We start from the raw sequence: 17,648 nt of genomic DNA on the forward strand, positions 1-17,648 counted from the left end.
GCAAGTTTTAACATTTAATTACATTTAAAGAGGTAAATGTGCACATATTTAGCTCTTTCAGTGGCAACAAGCAGCAGTTTCCTCTTGGATTCTTTGTGCCTATTACAATAACATCAATTAGCCCGAGTCAGGGTTATAGCACAGATATTTCCTGTAGAGAATTTTCTATCACTTATTACAGGTTATAGAGAGATTGATGCATGAATGGATAAAAACACTGAAAAGTCATTTTTACATGTATTAGAACTCATTCAGATCACTGCTCATCAAGTTCAGATAGGGACCTGTGGGGGGGGGGGATCACAGAGCATCTGCAGAGGGTGATGACCGTGACTCACTCTGTCTCCCTCTGCCTGTGTTGTCCTCCGTCTTCATTAAATCTATCGTCTTTCTCTCTTTCTGCCTGCTAATGAGCAGCGGTGTCACCAGAGTTGTAACTGGATATTAAATGAAGAATAAGACTTTGCTGAAGTCTGGTGTAATGTCCCCCGAGGAAAAAATTTTCAGTGAATCCTCCATAAAAATGGGTGATGATAGGTGATGATGGGTAATGACTTCTGTGACTAGTATTCATCCTAAAATCAATAAATAATTTGGACACCTTCGTACATCTACATTTGGAGGGTAATACATACGTTTGTATGTAAAGTAATTAACATTAATATCACAAATGTCAAACACAAATCCCACAATCACAGTGACTCATGCTGTAATTCAGAGATGACTAATGTGTGTCATAGATATTTATTACGTGATTTAAATTCTGATCATGAACTGCAGCTTGAAAAGCATGCTGAAATTTTAATTTTATGTTTCAAAAATATTTTGGGGACTTCTGCCAATGTTTTGCAGGTGCCTTTTGTGTTGGATTGTTAACATGATGACTAAAAAGAATTAACAAATTTCACAAAACTTGATGAAAATGTTTTGCTTAGCCTTACATTTTGAATACACATACGGTGAAGTGGTCAGAGAATGAATTTCTTAAAATATAATTTCATGTCCTGCAACTACAGTGAGGAAAATAAGTATTTGAACACCCTGTGATTTTGCAACTTCTCCCACTTAGAAATCATGGAGGGGTCTGAAATTTTCATCTTAGGTGCATGTCCACTGTGAGAGACATAATCTAAAAAAAAATAAAATCCAGAATTCACAATGTATGATTTTTTTTAATAATTTATTTGTATGTTACTCCTGCAAATAAGTATTTGATCCCCTACCAACCAGCAAGAATTCTGGCTCACACAGACCTGTTTAATTTTTCTTAAGAAGCCCTTTAAGAAGTCATGTGCCTTTACACGCTGTCTGTGGAGGACGTCGAAGATGTGTATATATTTAGCATGGTGGTGACCGGGTTCCTGCTGTGTGGGAGCGGGCATAGCGCTGGTTTACCGGAAAATAAGGAAAGTGGAAGCGGCAATAATTGGCCCGTCCAGGCTGCCCCACATGATTGATTCGATTGGAAGGGCAGTGTCAGCTCAGTCGGCGGGTGTTAACCGCGCGTTGGATACCATCTCCGGAAGAATGGCTGCACTGGAAAACCGCATTGATCGTCACTAATGACCACATCTACCTCTCCTAATTCAGATGTATTGAAAGCCACTCTGTCTCAGACTGTGGAATCTTTCAGGCGTCTGCTAATCTGGATTTTCATTCGGGCTTCCCAAAACACAGCTGCACTTCAAGGCCGCTGTGATAAAAACCTCCTGGAGAAGAACAACGCTCATGCTCACTCCCCTGGTCTCTCCCCGCCCTCAGCTTCTCCAGCTCTGACATTGACTGTGGACAGTGGACTGTTCAGGGCTGGGCCCCTCCTCCCTCCAGAATGGACGAACAAGGCCGTTGATGGCGCCTAAAGGCGGCCTCCGGGAGTTCTGTCTGATAACTGGACTCTTACAAATCTCGGTCGTCGTCTCTCGTCCTGTTGTTGGTGTGGATCATTGTTCATTGTGCTGATGGGTTTTTTCCTGCATTGCTGCTGCATGATTCAATGCAGCAGCAATGAAGGTTTTTCTTTCCCAAGTTTTACCTTGGTGTGTGCTTTTTATATGTGTTCATGTACTGGGCCGGCTTATGTGTGTTGTGTGTTATGTGTTGTCGTCTGTCGTCATGAGGCCGGTCATGGTTTGTTTCAGCCCTGCTGTTGACCTAAGGCAGGATATACATCTGGAGCTGGTCCCCGGGCGCCTAAAGGCGACTTCTGCTCCTAACTGGCAATTAGGATGGGTTAAATGCAGTAAACACATTTCATTGTGCAGGGAACATGTTTCCTTTGTGCATATGACAATAAAATTCTTTTGAATCCTTTTGAATCCTTGAATCCTCTTATTCTGCACTTTTTACCTGTATTAATTGCACCTGTTTGAACTTGTTACCTGTATAAAAGACACCTGTTCACCCACTCAATCAATCACACTCCAACTTGTCCACCATAGCCAAGACCAAAGAGCTGTCTAAGGACACCAGGGACAAAACTGTAGACCTGCACAAGGCTGCTGCAGGTTGGATGCTGCAACAGTTGGTTTTTTACTAATCACTTTATCCACTCATATTGTTCTGATCATCTGTGAACTCATTTGCCGAGGTGATCAATAGAACCTGCAAATATGCTAACTAGAACAGTTCTGTACCATTTGCCTCTCTAAAGCTATGCCAGTGAACCACTGTGCATGTCAAGAGCTCAAATGACCTGCCATTCAAATACAACCCCTGGCAAACATTATGGAATCACCGGCCTCAGAGGATGTTCATTCAGTTGTTTAATTTGTAGAAAAAAAGCAGATCACAGACATGACACAAAACTAAAGTCATTTCAAATGGCAACTTTCTGGCTTTAAGAAACACTATAAAAAATCAAGAAAAAAAGAGTGTGGCAGTCAGTAATGGTTACTTTTTTAGACCAAGCAGAGGAAAAAAATATGGAATCACTCAATTCTGAGGAAAAAATTATGGAATCACCCTGTAAATTTTCATCCCCAAAACTAACACCTGCATCATATCAGATTCTGCTCGTTAGTCTGCATCTAAAAGAGTGACACACCTTGGAGAGCTGTTGCACCAAGTGGACTGACAGAATCATGGCTCCAGCACGAGAGATGTCAATTGAAACAAAGGAGAGGATTATCAAACTCTTAAAAGAGAGTAAATCATCATGCAATGTTGCAAAAGATGTTGGTTGTTCACAGTCAGCTGTGTCTAAACTTTGGACCAAAAACAAAAAACATGGGAAGGTTGTTAAAGGCAAACATACTGGTAGACCAAGGAAGACATCCAAAGCGTCAAGACAGAAACTTAAAGCAATATGTCTCAAAATCGAAAAATGTACAACAAAACAAATGAGGAATGAATGGGAAACTGGAGTCAACGTTCTGTGACCGAACTGTAAGAAACCGCCTAAAGGAAATGGGAATTTACATACAGAAAAGCTAAACGAAGGCATCATTAACACCTAAACAGAAAAAAAAAACAAGGTTACAATGGGCTAAGGAAAAGCAGTTGTGGACTGTGGATGACTGGATGAAGTCATATTCAGTGATGAAGCTCGAATCTGCATTTGGCAAGGTGATGATGCTGGAAACTTTTGTTTGGTGCCTTTCCAATGAATTATAAAGATGACTGCCTGAAAAGAACATGTAAAATTTCCACAGTCATGCTGATATTGGGCTGCATGTCAGGTAAAGGCACTGGGGACATGGCTGTCATTACCTCATCACTAAATGCACAAGTTTATGTTGATATTTTGGACAATTGAAAGGATGTTTGGGGATGATGAAATCATTTTTCAAGATGATAATGCATCTTGCCATAGAGCAAAACTGCAAAAACATTCCTTGCAAAAAGACACATAGGGTCAATGTCATGGCATAGGGTCAATGTCAATGAGCAGATCTGATTTGATGCAGGTGTTAATTTGGGGATGAAAATTTACAGGATGATTCCATAATTTTTTCCTCAAGAATTGAGTGATTCCATATTTTTTTCTCTGCTTGGTCTAAAAAAGTAACCGTTACTGACTGCCACAATCTTTTTTTTCTTGATTCTTATAGTGGTTCTTAAAGCCAGAAAGTTGCCATTGTGAAATGACTTTAGTTTTGTGTCGTGTCTGTGACTGCTTTTTTTCTACAAAATTAAACAACTGAATGAACATCCTCTGAGGCCGGTGATTCATAATTTTTGCCAGGGGTTGTACATATTATTTTTGTGTCTTAAATTAAAGTAATAGCATGTTTAATGTCTATTCAGTTTGTGTAATCAACAATGACATTCTGAGGTCAAGAGCTTAAAAAAAAAGCACTGTCCATCTTACAATATCTGTCTTTACATCAGCAAGCTATTAATGTGTCAAAACATCATCGTTTCTTTTATCTATGCAGTATTAGAAAACTGTCACTATGAAACGATGTTTGCTGGTTTATTTTGTCAATCCCATTTGTGGGTGTGTGATTCGCAATTCTGCCATGAAAACTTAACATGTATAAATACAGCTCACCAACAGCGCAGGTGTGAAGGTAATCCACTGAGTTTCAGTTAAAATGACATTAACCATTTGGTCTCGTTATTGTGTCTTTTCTTCAGTGTGTGTGGTGCGTCTGACACCGTCAGGCTGCCATGGCTCTGGTTCAGGCACTGCCTGTGTCCATGACTGACCACTCCAATTCTGGTGTTGAAGTCCAGCAGTGTCGACCGCTCTCGTCCCACTCCCCAACAGACACCTGTGCTGGAGCTTGTGGGCCCTGTAGCGCTGGGACAGCCATGGGTTCAGTAAGCAGTCTTATATCAGGTCGGACATACCAGGAAAGACACTGCCGGGCCGCAAGTGAATTCACCAAGCCACGGCGCGCTACGCCAGCTACCAGCTGCTTCCGGCTCCAGGATAACACCCTCCGTAGTGGGAGTTCTCTTGAGCAACTGCTGATTCATAGCAACCAAATACAGCCCCAGGTTCTACCTCCACCACTCCCCACGAAGAAGCAGCCACGGCCAGGAAATACTGCTGGGGTAGGCAGTGCTGGAGCATCTGGTGCAGTAGGTGGTGGAAATAATGGGAACTTTGGGTATGCAAGTGAAGAGGTGTTAGTAGGAGATTGGAATGACAACTTAGTAATGACAGCTGGAAGCCCGTGTAGTGACACAGAAGACCAAAGGGACAACAGGACTCTTAATGGCAACATTGGGGGACCTCCTCCCAAACTCATCCCAGTGTCTGGACAATTGGAGAAGGTAAAGAAAATAGTCTACCAAATGTTATTTTCTGCCTGCCATGCATTTAGGGCATCAGGTGGTCTCACTATTTGTATTCTAAAGTGTTACCTGTTAGGTGGCTTACCTCTATGTGTGTGTGTGTGTGTGGTGTGTGTGGGTGTGTGTGTGTGTGTGTGTGTGTGTGTGTGTGTGTGTGTGTGTGTGTGTGTGTGTGTGTTATTATATATTTATTTATTACTGAAAATGTGTGTCTTCCTTCCCAACATGAAACTGTTTTTAAAACATTTTGCAAAAAGTTTAAATTCCCAAATTTTGCAACTCTGTAGGCTATGGTAAGGCCCCATAAAACAAAACAAAACAACAAAAAAACAAACAAACATTAGTTTATCATCCTTTTACATCAGAAAAAGTGATGAGGGAAGGTGGATTTTTTCTTCTTCTTGAAACTTCCCCTTGTAATATGAATTGACATAAGTTTATGGCACTGCGTTTATTTCATTCTCAAGGATTTACAGCCCTGGTTCTTCTTTCCTGAAACTTGTGGCCATCAGCAAGACAACCTGCACACTGGCTGTAAATATCGCTCATGGTCAGTCAGCTTCCTAAAGGAGAATTACATTCCTTGGAATTATTTCTGTTCCTATAGGTGCTCAATTAAAGGAAATGGAGTTGCTTTGTTGGAAGTAAAAAAAAAACAATGTCAACAGTTATGGTTGCTATCATGTTAGCTAGACATGATGCATCATCTGCTTTTATAAAATTCTGCCCAACTGAAGTAAAAACTGTTATATGACCACATCAGCATATTTTATAGCAGTGTAAGATAATAATACAGCACACAGTGTAAATAAAATCCCTTTAACTGTCAATTTATTATCTGGCTCATGGCCACGCTAGCTAGCTACTGTGGTTCAGTCAGAAAACCAATTTGCTACATGCTACTCTATGCTACTTTCTTAGTTTGCATGTATATTGTACAAGTTATCCTGTTAAGCACTGAAGGAACATTGTTGGAAAAAAAAAACAAAAAAAAAAACAAGAAAATACTATGGTTTCAGATTTGTGTTGTAATTTGCTGTAATTTGCACATAAAATCCTTTTAATGATAAAATGATGTACTAAATACTTTATTAAAACAAATCTAATGAACAGAATCACTTAAATAGACTTTTGGGGCTGTTATATAAGTATTTTTGTATGTAAATATATTGGGGTGGAGGGTTGTGTTCTACACATATAAAGCAGTTAAGATGTTTCTGCACAACCTGCTGACATATTTTACAGCAGATTCCCTCAGCTGGCCTAATTGGCTATTTTTCCCATTGGTCCGGAGGGAAGTTTAATCACTCTCTGACGGCTAAGATGGATCGTTTGACAGCTTCTCACCTTGCAGCCACATCATTATCAATGTCAGAGCTCACTTACTTTCAGTGTACAGTTTAGTGACATATTTAGGAAGTGCTGAGGAAGAACATTAACTTACAGAACAAGAGAGCAGCTTTGCTTTTCATCTGATTTTTTTTCTGTCTCCACTCCATTTCTTAGCCCTTTAATCAGATCTTTATTCTTACATTCATTCATTTTCTATGCTCAATTAGTCCAATCAAGGGTCACAGGTCGGCCGGAGCCTATCCCAGCAGTCATAGGGTGTGAGGCAGTCCATATTTCCAACTTATCATATATTACTCCTAATTTTCTGTTTGTGTCTCTATCTTACGTTAGTGGAAAAACACTAACAAATTGATAAATGGAACCAATGAGTTTTAATTAAGTCTTGTCAATCAAATCAAAGTCTAGAGGGCATGACCTGCCAATATATCAATCAACCCTGTCTGATGCGTTTCATCGAATCATTGCCAAATAGCACAGCTTTTATTTATCTCTAAATTTATTTTGTTTATGTTTGAATTCTCAGAACATGGAGAAAGTTCTTATCCGTCCTACAGCATTTAAACCTGTAGTGCCCAAGAACCGTCACTCTGTACAGTACCTGTCTCCACGGCCAGCGGGCAGCAGTCTCTCTGAGAGCCAAGGCAGCCTCAATCTTCTTCTGCCCCTCGGAGGATCCACCAGCACTCCTGGAAATGGAGGAAGCGGCAACTCTGAAGGGAAGCGTAACTCCTACAGCGGAGGTCGCAATGCTCGGAACAGCCAATCCTGTTCCATGTCAGATTCTGGAAGGAACTCCTTGTCAAGTCTCCCTACTCACAGTAGCACAGGTTACAGTTTGGCCCCCAGTGAGGGTTCCAGCTCTGGTTCTGGCATTGGGGGCCAGTTGGAACCCACATCTGGTCCGGGTCAGAGCACTTCTGGTGCAGTCAGGACCCATGGTCACACGAACTCAGACAGTGGACGTTCCTCATCCAGCAAAAGCTCCGGCTCTGGCTCACTCAGCGGGCGTGGGCAGCCGTTATTAGACAGCAGGTCCTGTGGCCACTCGCCACCACCCATTGAAGGTTATGAGGCGGTGGTCAGGGAACTAGAGGAGAAGCTGAGGGAACGAGATCAGGAGCTCCAACAGCTCCGGGAAAATCTGGATGAGAATGAAGCTGCTATCTGCCAGGTGGGACTTAAAGCGAATTCACCACAGCCATTACTGTGTAACAAAAGTCAACAAATAATTTGATCGGCTGTTAGTAAACATGAAGCTGTAACCTCTGACCTCTTGTTGCACGCTGTTGTCATGCACTCTACTGTTTAAGGTGTACGAGGAGAAGCAGCGTCGCTGTGAGAGAGAGATGGAGGAGCTGAGGCAGAACTGTGCCACGAAAATGAAGCAGGCGTCACAAAAAGCTCAGAGGGCACAGCAGGTGCTGCAGTTACAGGTAAGAATTTTAAACATTTTCTCTTTGTTTTATTTGAGATGGTTTACTGAGTGCAAAATGTTTGTATGCCAAGGATGTTCTAGTTTAAACTGTTAAAATCATTGTTTCTCAATCCCGGTCCTCAGGACCCAAAGTTCTGTGCAATTTCCTTTTCTCTCTGATCTAACTGCTCATAATGAGCCAAAATTACATGTGTCCATTGTTCAGCCAGTTGTTGATTGGCAGGACACACCTGACTGAGGTCCTCTAGTCTGAGCGAATCAGAGACAAATAGAAAGCATGCAGTAATTGAGGTGCCCAGGACCAGGATTGGGAAAAAGATGGTTTAGTGCACTTCAAACACGGTTTTGAACTGGTTCTTTTTTCATTTGTTTAACGTTTGCAATGTTTTGAAATGGTGTAACTAGCTGAAACAGTTTTGTTCTTTTGTATTTTAACCATTTTTAAAAAATAGTGAATCATCATTTGAAAGGTTGTTTTGTGTTTTGAACAGTTTGAAACTTTGTCGTTTTCTGAAGCAACTGGTGTCATGTAGTGCTCTAAGAATTTTGAAACAGACTTTTGAAACCAGGGGTTTGTTCTCCATAGTATGTAAAGGTGGACAAACGATGAAAAATTGGCACTTCCGAAACTGACCACTATGTTGTGGTATAGTGTTCCAGCATCTATATTCAGAACAAGGCTATAAACTGATACCTCAGCTGCCTAGCAACTTTGTAAAGTCCTTTCACTTAAATGGTTTTGGGCTGGGATTAGGAAAGGGTCAGGGTTTAATCCCACTGAAAAAAAGTCTGGAGTTTTGTACAGTACCTCTTAATTCTCATGCCAATGCTTTGCACACTTCAGGAAGTCTTTCTCAGTAGCAGAATTACAATATGGACTGAGTCCATTTCCAGAATTTTATACCTTTGCATGCTGTGCAGAAGAGCTTAATTTGATCTGACAAGATTTTTGACAGTTATTTTCTGAAGCAACTGGTTCATTCGTGCCATAGGTTCATTTTCAGAGTAATTTAAACCAAAATTATTCCCTGCTAGCTGTGCCTGTATATTATCTGATTTTTAACTGCATAGAGGTAAATATGCTCAACCAGTGGTAAATTGGTTTGAATATAATTTAAACTGGCTAAATTTAAGCAACTGGTTTTAATTGGTTGACACAAGCCAGTAAAATGCAAGATTTTTAATAAGTAACGTGAAGATATGTTGTTATGCAGGGGTGGTGGCCAAGTGGTTAGTGCACTTGGTTTCAGGTTCAAACTGGGTTCCTGGAAGGTTCCCAGTTCAAACCCCACCCCTGCCACATTTCTCTATATAATGTGGATTTGTATCATGAAAAGCATCCGGTGTAAAACTTGTGCCAATTCAACATGCAGATCCACCTCAGATCTACTGTGGCGACCCCGAGTGAAAACACGGGAGCAGCCGAAGGGACTTTCTAACATGCTTTTGGACTTTTAAAAAGTGTGAGGGACAATTTTAAAAAATGCAGATTTTGTTGGTGCAGTTGTTTGAATCATCATTTTACTCTCCTCATAAAGCGCCAAATCTGAAGAATCTCAGAAATCCTTCTATGTCTTCAGATATTTCAACTACAGCAAGAGAAGAAGAAGCTCCAGGAAGACTTTGCCTCTCTGCTGCAGGACAGGGAAACGCTGGAGAGGAGATGTTTGACCATTCAGAGGGAGCAAACTCAGCTGGGTCCACGTCTGGAAGAGACAAAGTGGGAGGTGGGTGAGAGTCACCGTGGAAAGATATTACTTCATTCTTAGTGAACTTTATTTCAACTCTTATTGAAGTCCCTCTGGCTTGTTGACATTAGAGGCTGAAGTACTCCAGAGACACAAAGAGATTTGACTTTAAAATAATTCATTTAAGACAAGCGTGTTGTTTTTATATCAAAGATAGGCCATCTTCATATGTGGTCTTTGACGCAGTTTTGATCTTTGAACCCAGTGACCTCGACTTTTGCCAAAACAAACCACTTAAGAGCAATTCTGAGGTCAGCCTACATGTGCACAGCAAGTTGGGAGAAAAACTGACCCATTGCACCTCACAGTAGTAGTAGATCAAACAAACAAATGTTTTCCCAAATATAGTGTGACAAACAATGACTGTATATTTTCTTGAAACTTAACATTTCTGCACAATAACTAAAGAATACCTCATCTGAATGAAACCATTTCTTTCAGGTGTATTAGAGGAGGCTAGAGGAAGGTTCCTTTCGAAAATGGTGGGCATGCGTCATGCAGTATGACTACCATGGATGCCAAGTTAATTTCCATTTGTGCACTATGACTAAACAATGCCTCATGTAAATGAAACCATTTTTTGGTGGTGTAGTGGGGTGGTGTATTGGTGTACACCATTGGTGTCCAAAGTATTCTAGAAAAGGCCAAGAGGGTGCAGGTTTTCTTTGCAGCCACTGACTCCAGCAGGTAATTTTCACTGATGAACTCATCCTATCTGCTCAAAGTGATGTTAATCAGTGAAATCACCTGCTGGAGTCAGTGGCTGCAAGGAAAACCTGCACCCTCTTGGCCTTTTCTAGAATACTTTGGACACCACTGGTGTACAGGAAGGTTCCTTCAGAAAATGCCCATTGTCCAATATGGCCACTACAGACACCATCTTAATTTTCGCAATAAGTAGAGGACACCTTGTTCGGTTGAAACCAGGAGGCATAGGAACAGGAAGTATAGTAGTCAATACACCACGTACGAATTGTAAAGCAGCAATCTTTCACTACACAAGTAGACCATATACCACCTTTAAAGCCACTAGTCTTTTGCTGTAGAAATAATTTCCAGACTTTATTATCACCTCTACCATAAAGCCACAGACCCAACTTAACATAGGGGGGCAAATTGCTCTTGTTGATATATTCAAGAAACAGTACTTGTGTTTTAACTGTACACCTCCCACTATCTCTTTCTGTCAGGTGTGTCAGAAGTCAGGGGAGATCTCCCTCCTAAAGCAGCAGCTGAAGGAGATGCAGTCAGAGCTCAGCCAGAAGGCCGGAGAGATTGTGGTGCTGAAGGCCCAGCTCAGAGAAGCCCGTTCTGAACTGCAGGCCAGCCAGGTTCGATCCCAGGAGGCCCAGACAGCACTGCGAACCCGATCTCTGGAGCTGGAAGTCTGCGAGAACGAGCTCCAGAGGCGCAAGAGTGAAGCTGAGCTGCTTCGGGAGAAACTTGGCCGTCTGGAGGAGGAGTCAGCCCGACTCTGTGAAACACTGACCAATCACAGTAGACCCTCTCTGGCTGGAAATCCATGTCCAACAATGAAAGGCCAGTGCATGAACCTGTCCCTCCAGCCAGGTAGAAGCGTGGCAGGAAGGGGTGGTCCCAGTCCCTCTGTGTACCGCGATGGAGAGGAGAGTCTTCTGGTGTGGGGCGGGGAGAGTGATGAAGCCAAGGCACAGAGACAGAATGCAGAAACAGTGCTGGCACTCAGACAGCAGGTGCCGTGTTCTCTCTCTACCTTCTCTAGACACACGCTGTGAACAGTAAACAGAATAACTTCAAACATTTTGTTTCTTGTTTCTCAGGTGGACAGGCTGAAGGCCGAGCTCATATATGAGAGAAGGACCAGTGAGGAGCAGCTGTCACACTTTGACGATGAGAGGAGGGTGTGGCAAGAGGAGAAAGAAAAGGTGCTAGCTCTCTTCAAGGACCTCAGTGTCTGCTAAATACTAAGAGACAACTGTATGTGTGTATACGAGGTCTGTCCATAAAGTATCGTACCTTTTTTTTTTTTTTTTAACTATATGGATTTGATTCATATTTCACGTCAGACAAGCTTGAACCCTTGTGGCATGCGTGAGTTTTTCCACGCCTGTCGGTGACGTCATTCGCCTGTGAGCACGCCTTGTGGAAGGAGTGGTCCCGCCCTGTCGTCGGATTTTCATTGTCTGGAAATGGCGGAATAATTTGGGTTTTTTTTCCATCAGAATTTTTTCAGAAGCTGTTAGAGACTGGCACCTGGAAACTATTCGAAAAATTTATCTGGCTTTCGGTGAAAATTTTACAGGCTTCACAGAAAATAAGGTCTGTTAGTACAGCTTTATGGACCCCTTTAAGGACGCTCAGCGCGCCGCGCTCCGAGCTGCGACGACACTGCACAAGCCACCGGACCATTTCTGAGCCGATGGCTCTGTGGATACGAGACCGTCGTGTGCTCTTTCTCTGATTATCACAAGAGCTGGACATCAGCCATTTTCCGGCAGATTTCACTTTTAACAAGAGATTTTGTCATGGAAAGCCGCGCGGAGGCTTCGCGCGTCACGACCGATTCGCTTTGGAAGCGAGACAAAGGAACACCTCCGTTTCGGCGTGTCAGAGGACAAGTTTGGACATGTCCAGCTCTCCACAATTTCACTGACACTTACTGGACTGGTAAGCATTGAAAGCCGAAATAGACATGTCCAAACTTGTCCTCTGACACGCCGAAACGGAGGTGTTCCTTTGTCTCGCTTCCAAAGCGAATCGGTCGTGACGCGCGAAGCCTCCGCGCGGCTTTCCATGACAAAATCTCTTGTTAAAAGTGAAATCTGCCGGAAAATGGCTGATGTCCAGCTCTTGTGATAATCAGAGAAAGAGCACACGACGGTCTCGTATCCACAGAGCCATCGGCTCAGAAATGGTCCGGTGGCTTGTGCAGTGTCGTCGCAGCTCGGAGCGCGGCGCGCTGAGCGTCCTTAAAGGGGTCCATAAAGCTGTACTAACAGACCTTATTTTCTGTGAAGCCTGTAAAATTTTCACCGAAAGCCAGATAAATTTTCGAATAGTTTCCAGGTGCCAGTCTCTAACAGCTTCTGAAAAAATTCTGATGGAAAAAAAAACCCAAATTATTCCGCCATTTCCAGACAATGAAAATCCGACGACAGGGCGGGACCACTCCTTCCACAAGGCGTGCTCACAGGCGAATGACGTCACCGACAGGCGTGGAAAAACTCACGCATGCGCACAAGGGTTCAAGCTTGTCTGACGTGAAAACTGAATCAAATCCATATAGTTAAAAAAAAAAAAAAAAGGTACGATACTTTATGGACAGACCTCGTATGTCCCTCTCCTGTCCAAATGGCACCTCAGAATTCAGCCAAATGTGGTACATGTATACTTTGACATACAGGGACTAGGGATGGGTATTGGTAAGATTTATTGATACGATACCATTTTCGATTCTGCTTATCAATCCGATTCCCTTATAGATTCCCGTATCGATACCACCTGTGAATTTTCTGTGTACTACAAGTAGGCTTTACAGGTGTCTATGTCAACATTTTATTGAGTCTTAAAGTAAATAAATATGAAATTGGTCACTGGATCCTTGATCCCTGGATATAAATAGAACAAAATCTATAGTTTTTGTCAAAAGCATTTCTTCTGAGACATTAATGGCATGATTGTCTCTCCATACATCTGAGCTGAGCTCAGCTGGCTGCTGGAGTCTGTAGGTCTGCAGCCATACAGTCTTGGGCTGCTGCACATCAGCGCAGGATTTCTCACTTTGGGAGGAAAAACATTTTATCAATTGCAGTTTATTGTTTGTATTACAATATTTGGAAAGTGGTGTGTCATTTGATTTAAACGGCGATTCGCTTTGAAGTTATAAATTCCGAGCTTACTCGACTCAGCAGAGAGCGGCGCAGCATTTAGAGCAACGGAAGGGAGGATGATTCTCGTTTTTCTCACAACAAGACAGGAGTGCCAGTTACTCACTTTAATCTGCACAAAGTGACTCACGATTGACATATTTTAATGGCTTTGAGAGGGGTTAAGAAGCGGAGTTGCCACTTCTGAAGAGGAGCGAAACTAAGAACCAACGAAGCAGCAGACTGAAGCACTGCTTCATTGGTTCAAGGTTCAAAGCAAAGCCACGCTGCAGAAACAGTTGATAACAGACCCGCTGCAGGGTCTGTAATCAATGTAGAGAAATGATCATTTTCCCGACAAACACCCTCAAAACAACGGCCGCTCTGAAGGACCGATAAGGGAATCGTTAAGTCAAAAGGCTATTGATGTCAGTGGATCAAATCATTTCTTAAAAATACCCGAAAAGAACTGGTTCCCGATGCCCAACCCTAACAGGGACTGATATTAGCTATTCAGTACTTTAGTAGCAGTAGTAGTAGTAGATCCTCAGACAGCAGTAGTACTTGTAGTAGTAGTAGTTAAGGGGAGAGACACTTTTGTGGTGCAGAATTGAGCCAAACGTGGCACACATATACTTTGACATATGGGGAGTGACATACAGTAGGCTATTGAATACTTTAGTAGTAGTAGAAGTAGTTAAGGGGAGAAACACTTGCGCTACATCATCGCTGCCAAAATATGCTAAAAGGTCATATTTTTCCACTTTTTTTCCTTTGAACTTTTTACCTCTTCATTTTTGCATGTAACTGTAGCACCAGCATAGTAGTAGTAGTAGCAGCTGTCTCCTCTTGAGGCAGCTTTAGCCGCGCCTTAACAGTTCCCTGGAATCTGGGATAGGTGGGAGGTGGTGGTTTTGTTTATGAAGATGAAGTTTTCATTTCAGTCTCTGAATCAAACCCAACGTGAGGCAGGTAATCGGCTAGTAGCTTAACATGTTTCAAGAAACTAGTTTCACGACCCACTTTACCTTCCAGGTAATCCGCTACCAGAAACAGCTGCAGCAGAACTACATCCAGATGTATCGGCGAAACCGGAACCTGGAGCGAGTGATGAGAGAGCTGAGTTTGGAGCTGGAGAACAGAGACTTGGAGGACTATGAGGTCCACACTGGCAGCAATGAAATCCACTTTGAGGAAATCACCGCCACTGAGATCTAAACACGCGGATCTAAACAGGGGAACTCGACCAGCAACTCGTAAAGATGTGAAAGAAACTCACAGGATGATTACTGCACTACTGTATTCAACACAGCTTTACCTGCACCACCGAGTGAGCGCTCGTCACTGTCAAAAGGGAGATCTTCCAAATGTGCATTCTTACCTTGTGCTAATAGAGGCATACTGTCGCTTTTATTCCACGACAAAGCCAGCACAGACCTCTTTTCTCGGGACATTACAAAAACCAAGACCATAGTGTTCTTTATTGGACAGTATGTGAATCAGGGTATCAAAAACTATGAGAATTCATGCAAATATATTAGAACATGCATTGTCCTCTTATAGCAGTCACATGCTTCTATGTAGCACACGAGCATGCAAGTAATGAAGATCACCACTGCTGGCTATTAAGGACTTCGTTAGCCGTCCATACTGTGCTTATTAGCAGCACCAACCACAACCCCTGCACTAGCCCTCTTATTATTAAAGGGAAATCTACACTAAAAAGACATATTTAAACATTTTAAGATGTTCAGTGGATGGGCAGATCATGTTTATCAGTTTTAAAAATACTTTGTATTATTATTATTTTTATTTTATTTTATGTTTTGTACTTTTTGGGTGTTTTGGATGTTTCTCCTCAAAAGTTCTTTTTGAAAAGGAATGTATGGTTATCACTGGCATCGAAAGAATATTTACAAAGGTAGATGCAGTATTATTTTGCACAACATTTCTGTGCTTCTGAGACACAGCTATCTTTGCAAATCCAAAATCTAAATCCTTTTAACATTTGTTTACATACCGACATCTTATTCAGTCATTTTCCAAAACACTGTGGAGACAGAAACCTAACAGTGAAAGGAAAATCTTTATTTCAAAGCCCTTTTCTAGACCACCACCAGTCACATTGTTGTACTTTGACAGTTCCGTGAGCGGCAGCATAAACATTTACATTATACAAACACAGTATGTAGCATGAAGAAATATACTTAAGCACGAATACTGCAGATTCTTGCTTTTCTCGTCTCTCATTGCATCTCTGTCTGCGTTTCACCTTACTCTATTTTTATCACAGTTAAAAGCGCCACACTGTCAGTGATGAGTGGGCGACTGAAAATGTAGCACCTTCTTTCGTTTGGACATGTGATGTCAGCGAGATGATTTCAGCTAGCGTTTGAACCATCAGCATGCTTATTCCCTCTCCATTTTTGCTCTCATTAGATATATTTTTGAGCTTGTAGCGGCCTACAGCCAAATAACCCTTATTGTGTCTTCCCTTGACGGTAAACCATCACCAACTGCTATCCAGGTAGTGCAACGGCGTGCCTGCACGCACGCACGTCTTTGTTACATCAAATTTTCAGAAAGGTGTTTGCGAGAGTGTTCGGGTTTATCCTGAGATGAGACATTGCAGATGCAGTAGCTCCAGTAGCTTCGAGACACGTGGGTCATTGATGCCTTTCAGTCAGATTTGAAGCTGTGGTTAGTCAGGTTTTCTATCCTGAAACAGAACATGCAGGGCTGTGTGCACTGGAACTCTGAGCATGGTTGGGGGGTTGGGAAGGAGTGGCTTGATAACGATTGTCTTTTAATTTGCAAAGAGTCTATATCGAGAAATAATAGTTAAAGGAAATCTATATCGTGGATGAGATGTTGTTTATTTATATATAGCACCTGAAGATATTTTGTTGTAGTACTGATATCAGTGTGGATTTAATATACAGAAATTTCTCTGTCTGTCGCATACCAATATTTCAAACGATGGATCAGTTTTAAATGGAGGAGACCTCACCAAAAGTCTGTGCTCAATAGTCAGTGCATGAAAATCTCTTCACTTTATATAATCTGTGTCACAATCTTTGCAGAAGATGGATTAAAACATCTTGTATTTCGGGGTCAGTCTTCTAGTGTGGTCTCTCTTTTATCTTTCATTTGACTTTTAGTGTCATGATGTCACACTCACATCATTTCATGTCCTGATTGTTGGAATTTGTGTATGTGGTTAGTTTACAGTTTTATGTGATGGTTATCAGTGGTGGGCACAGCTAACCTAAAAATTAGCTTCAGTCACTGGTAATCCCCTAAATGGAAAGTTAACTGGGATAACACTAAACTAATAAACCGCTAGACCATTTGGCTGAATTGACCGCTAACTGCTTACTTTTACTACCATATTTTCCAGAGTAAATGTTGTATGTTTGGGTTTTTGTTGTTGATTTTTACTAGTTTGGGAGGTCCTCTTACTTGAATTCCAATAAGATTTATGTACTGAAAAATCATGTTTTTTATTATTCTTATCATTAATAATAATAATAATAATAAAAACTATTTATATAACAAAAGTATCATCCAATAATTGTTTCAAGTTATCTGAAAACCTAATCTAAAAACAACTAGAAGCACTTGGAGAGTGCAAACCTCTGCCAAGGCCATGGGGTCACTGACGCCATAACATCTACATGCCGTGGAATCATTGAACCTAAAAAGTCTAACAGTGATGTTTGCTCACACTGTAAAAAAAAAAAAAATAGTTGAGAATACTTCAAATTTGCAGGCAACAGTCTGCACTAAGACTTTTATGTTGTGCCGATGATGAAATATATGTTATAGTATATAGTTCATCGGCACAACATAAAAGTCTTAGTGCAGACTGTTGCCTGCAAATTTGAAGTATTCTGCAGTAGTAAAAAAGTTTCATCTGCTGTGACTGGATAGCATGTATCCTTAGCGCTTGGCATCACAGTTTATTGGAACTTGCACCTTTCCCAGAGGCTACTGTCATCTGAGCACTGATTGATATTGCAT

The 17,648-nt window shown here is 41.7% G+C and overlaps 1 protein-coding gene across 1 annotated transcript in view; it reads left to right on the plus strand.

The window, feature by feature from the left end:
• The window catches only part of LOC117523411 (leucine zipper putative tumor suppressor 2 homolog), a 31,960-nt gene extending 16,108 nt beyond the window's left edge, over positions 1 to 15,852 (plus strand). Inside the window, exons 2-8 of the mRNA XM_034184933.1 lie at positions 4,579 to 5,223; positions 7,121 to 7,768; positions 7,908 to 8,030; positions 9,613 to 9,759; positions 10,971 to 11,492; positions 11,580 to 11,684; positions 14,661 to 15,852. Coding sequence (XP_034040824.1) covers positions 4,612 to 5,223; positions 7,121 to 7,768; positions 7,908 to 8,030; positions 9,613 to 9,759; positions 10,971 to 11,492; positions 11,580 to 11,684; positions 14,661 to 14,843 — 2,340 coding nt within the window. The 5' untranslated portion in view covers positions 4,579 to 4,611 and the 3' untranslated portion in view covers positions 14,844 to 15,852. The remainder of the gene's footprint in view (positions 1 to 4,578; positions 5,224 to 7,120; positions 7,769 to 7,907; positions 8,031 to 9,612; positions 9,760 to 10,970; positions 11,493 to 11,579; positions 11,685 to 14,660) is intronic.
• The last annotated feature ends 1,796 nt before the right edge of the window (positions 15,853 to 17,648 follow it).

The sequence above is a fragment of the Thalassophryne amazonica genome, chromosome 13, assembly GCF_902500255.1.
Source record: "Thalassophryne amazonica chromosome 13, fThaAma1.1, whole genome shotgun sequence".
Taxonomy (NCBI): Eukaryota; Metazoa; Chordata; class Actinopteri; order Batrachoidiformes; family Batrachoididae; genus Thalassophryne; species Thalassophryne amazonica.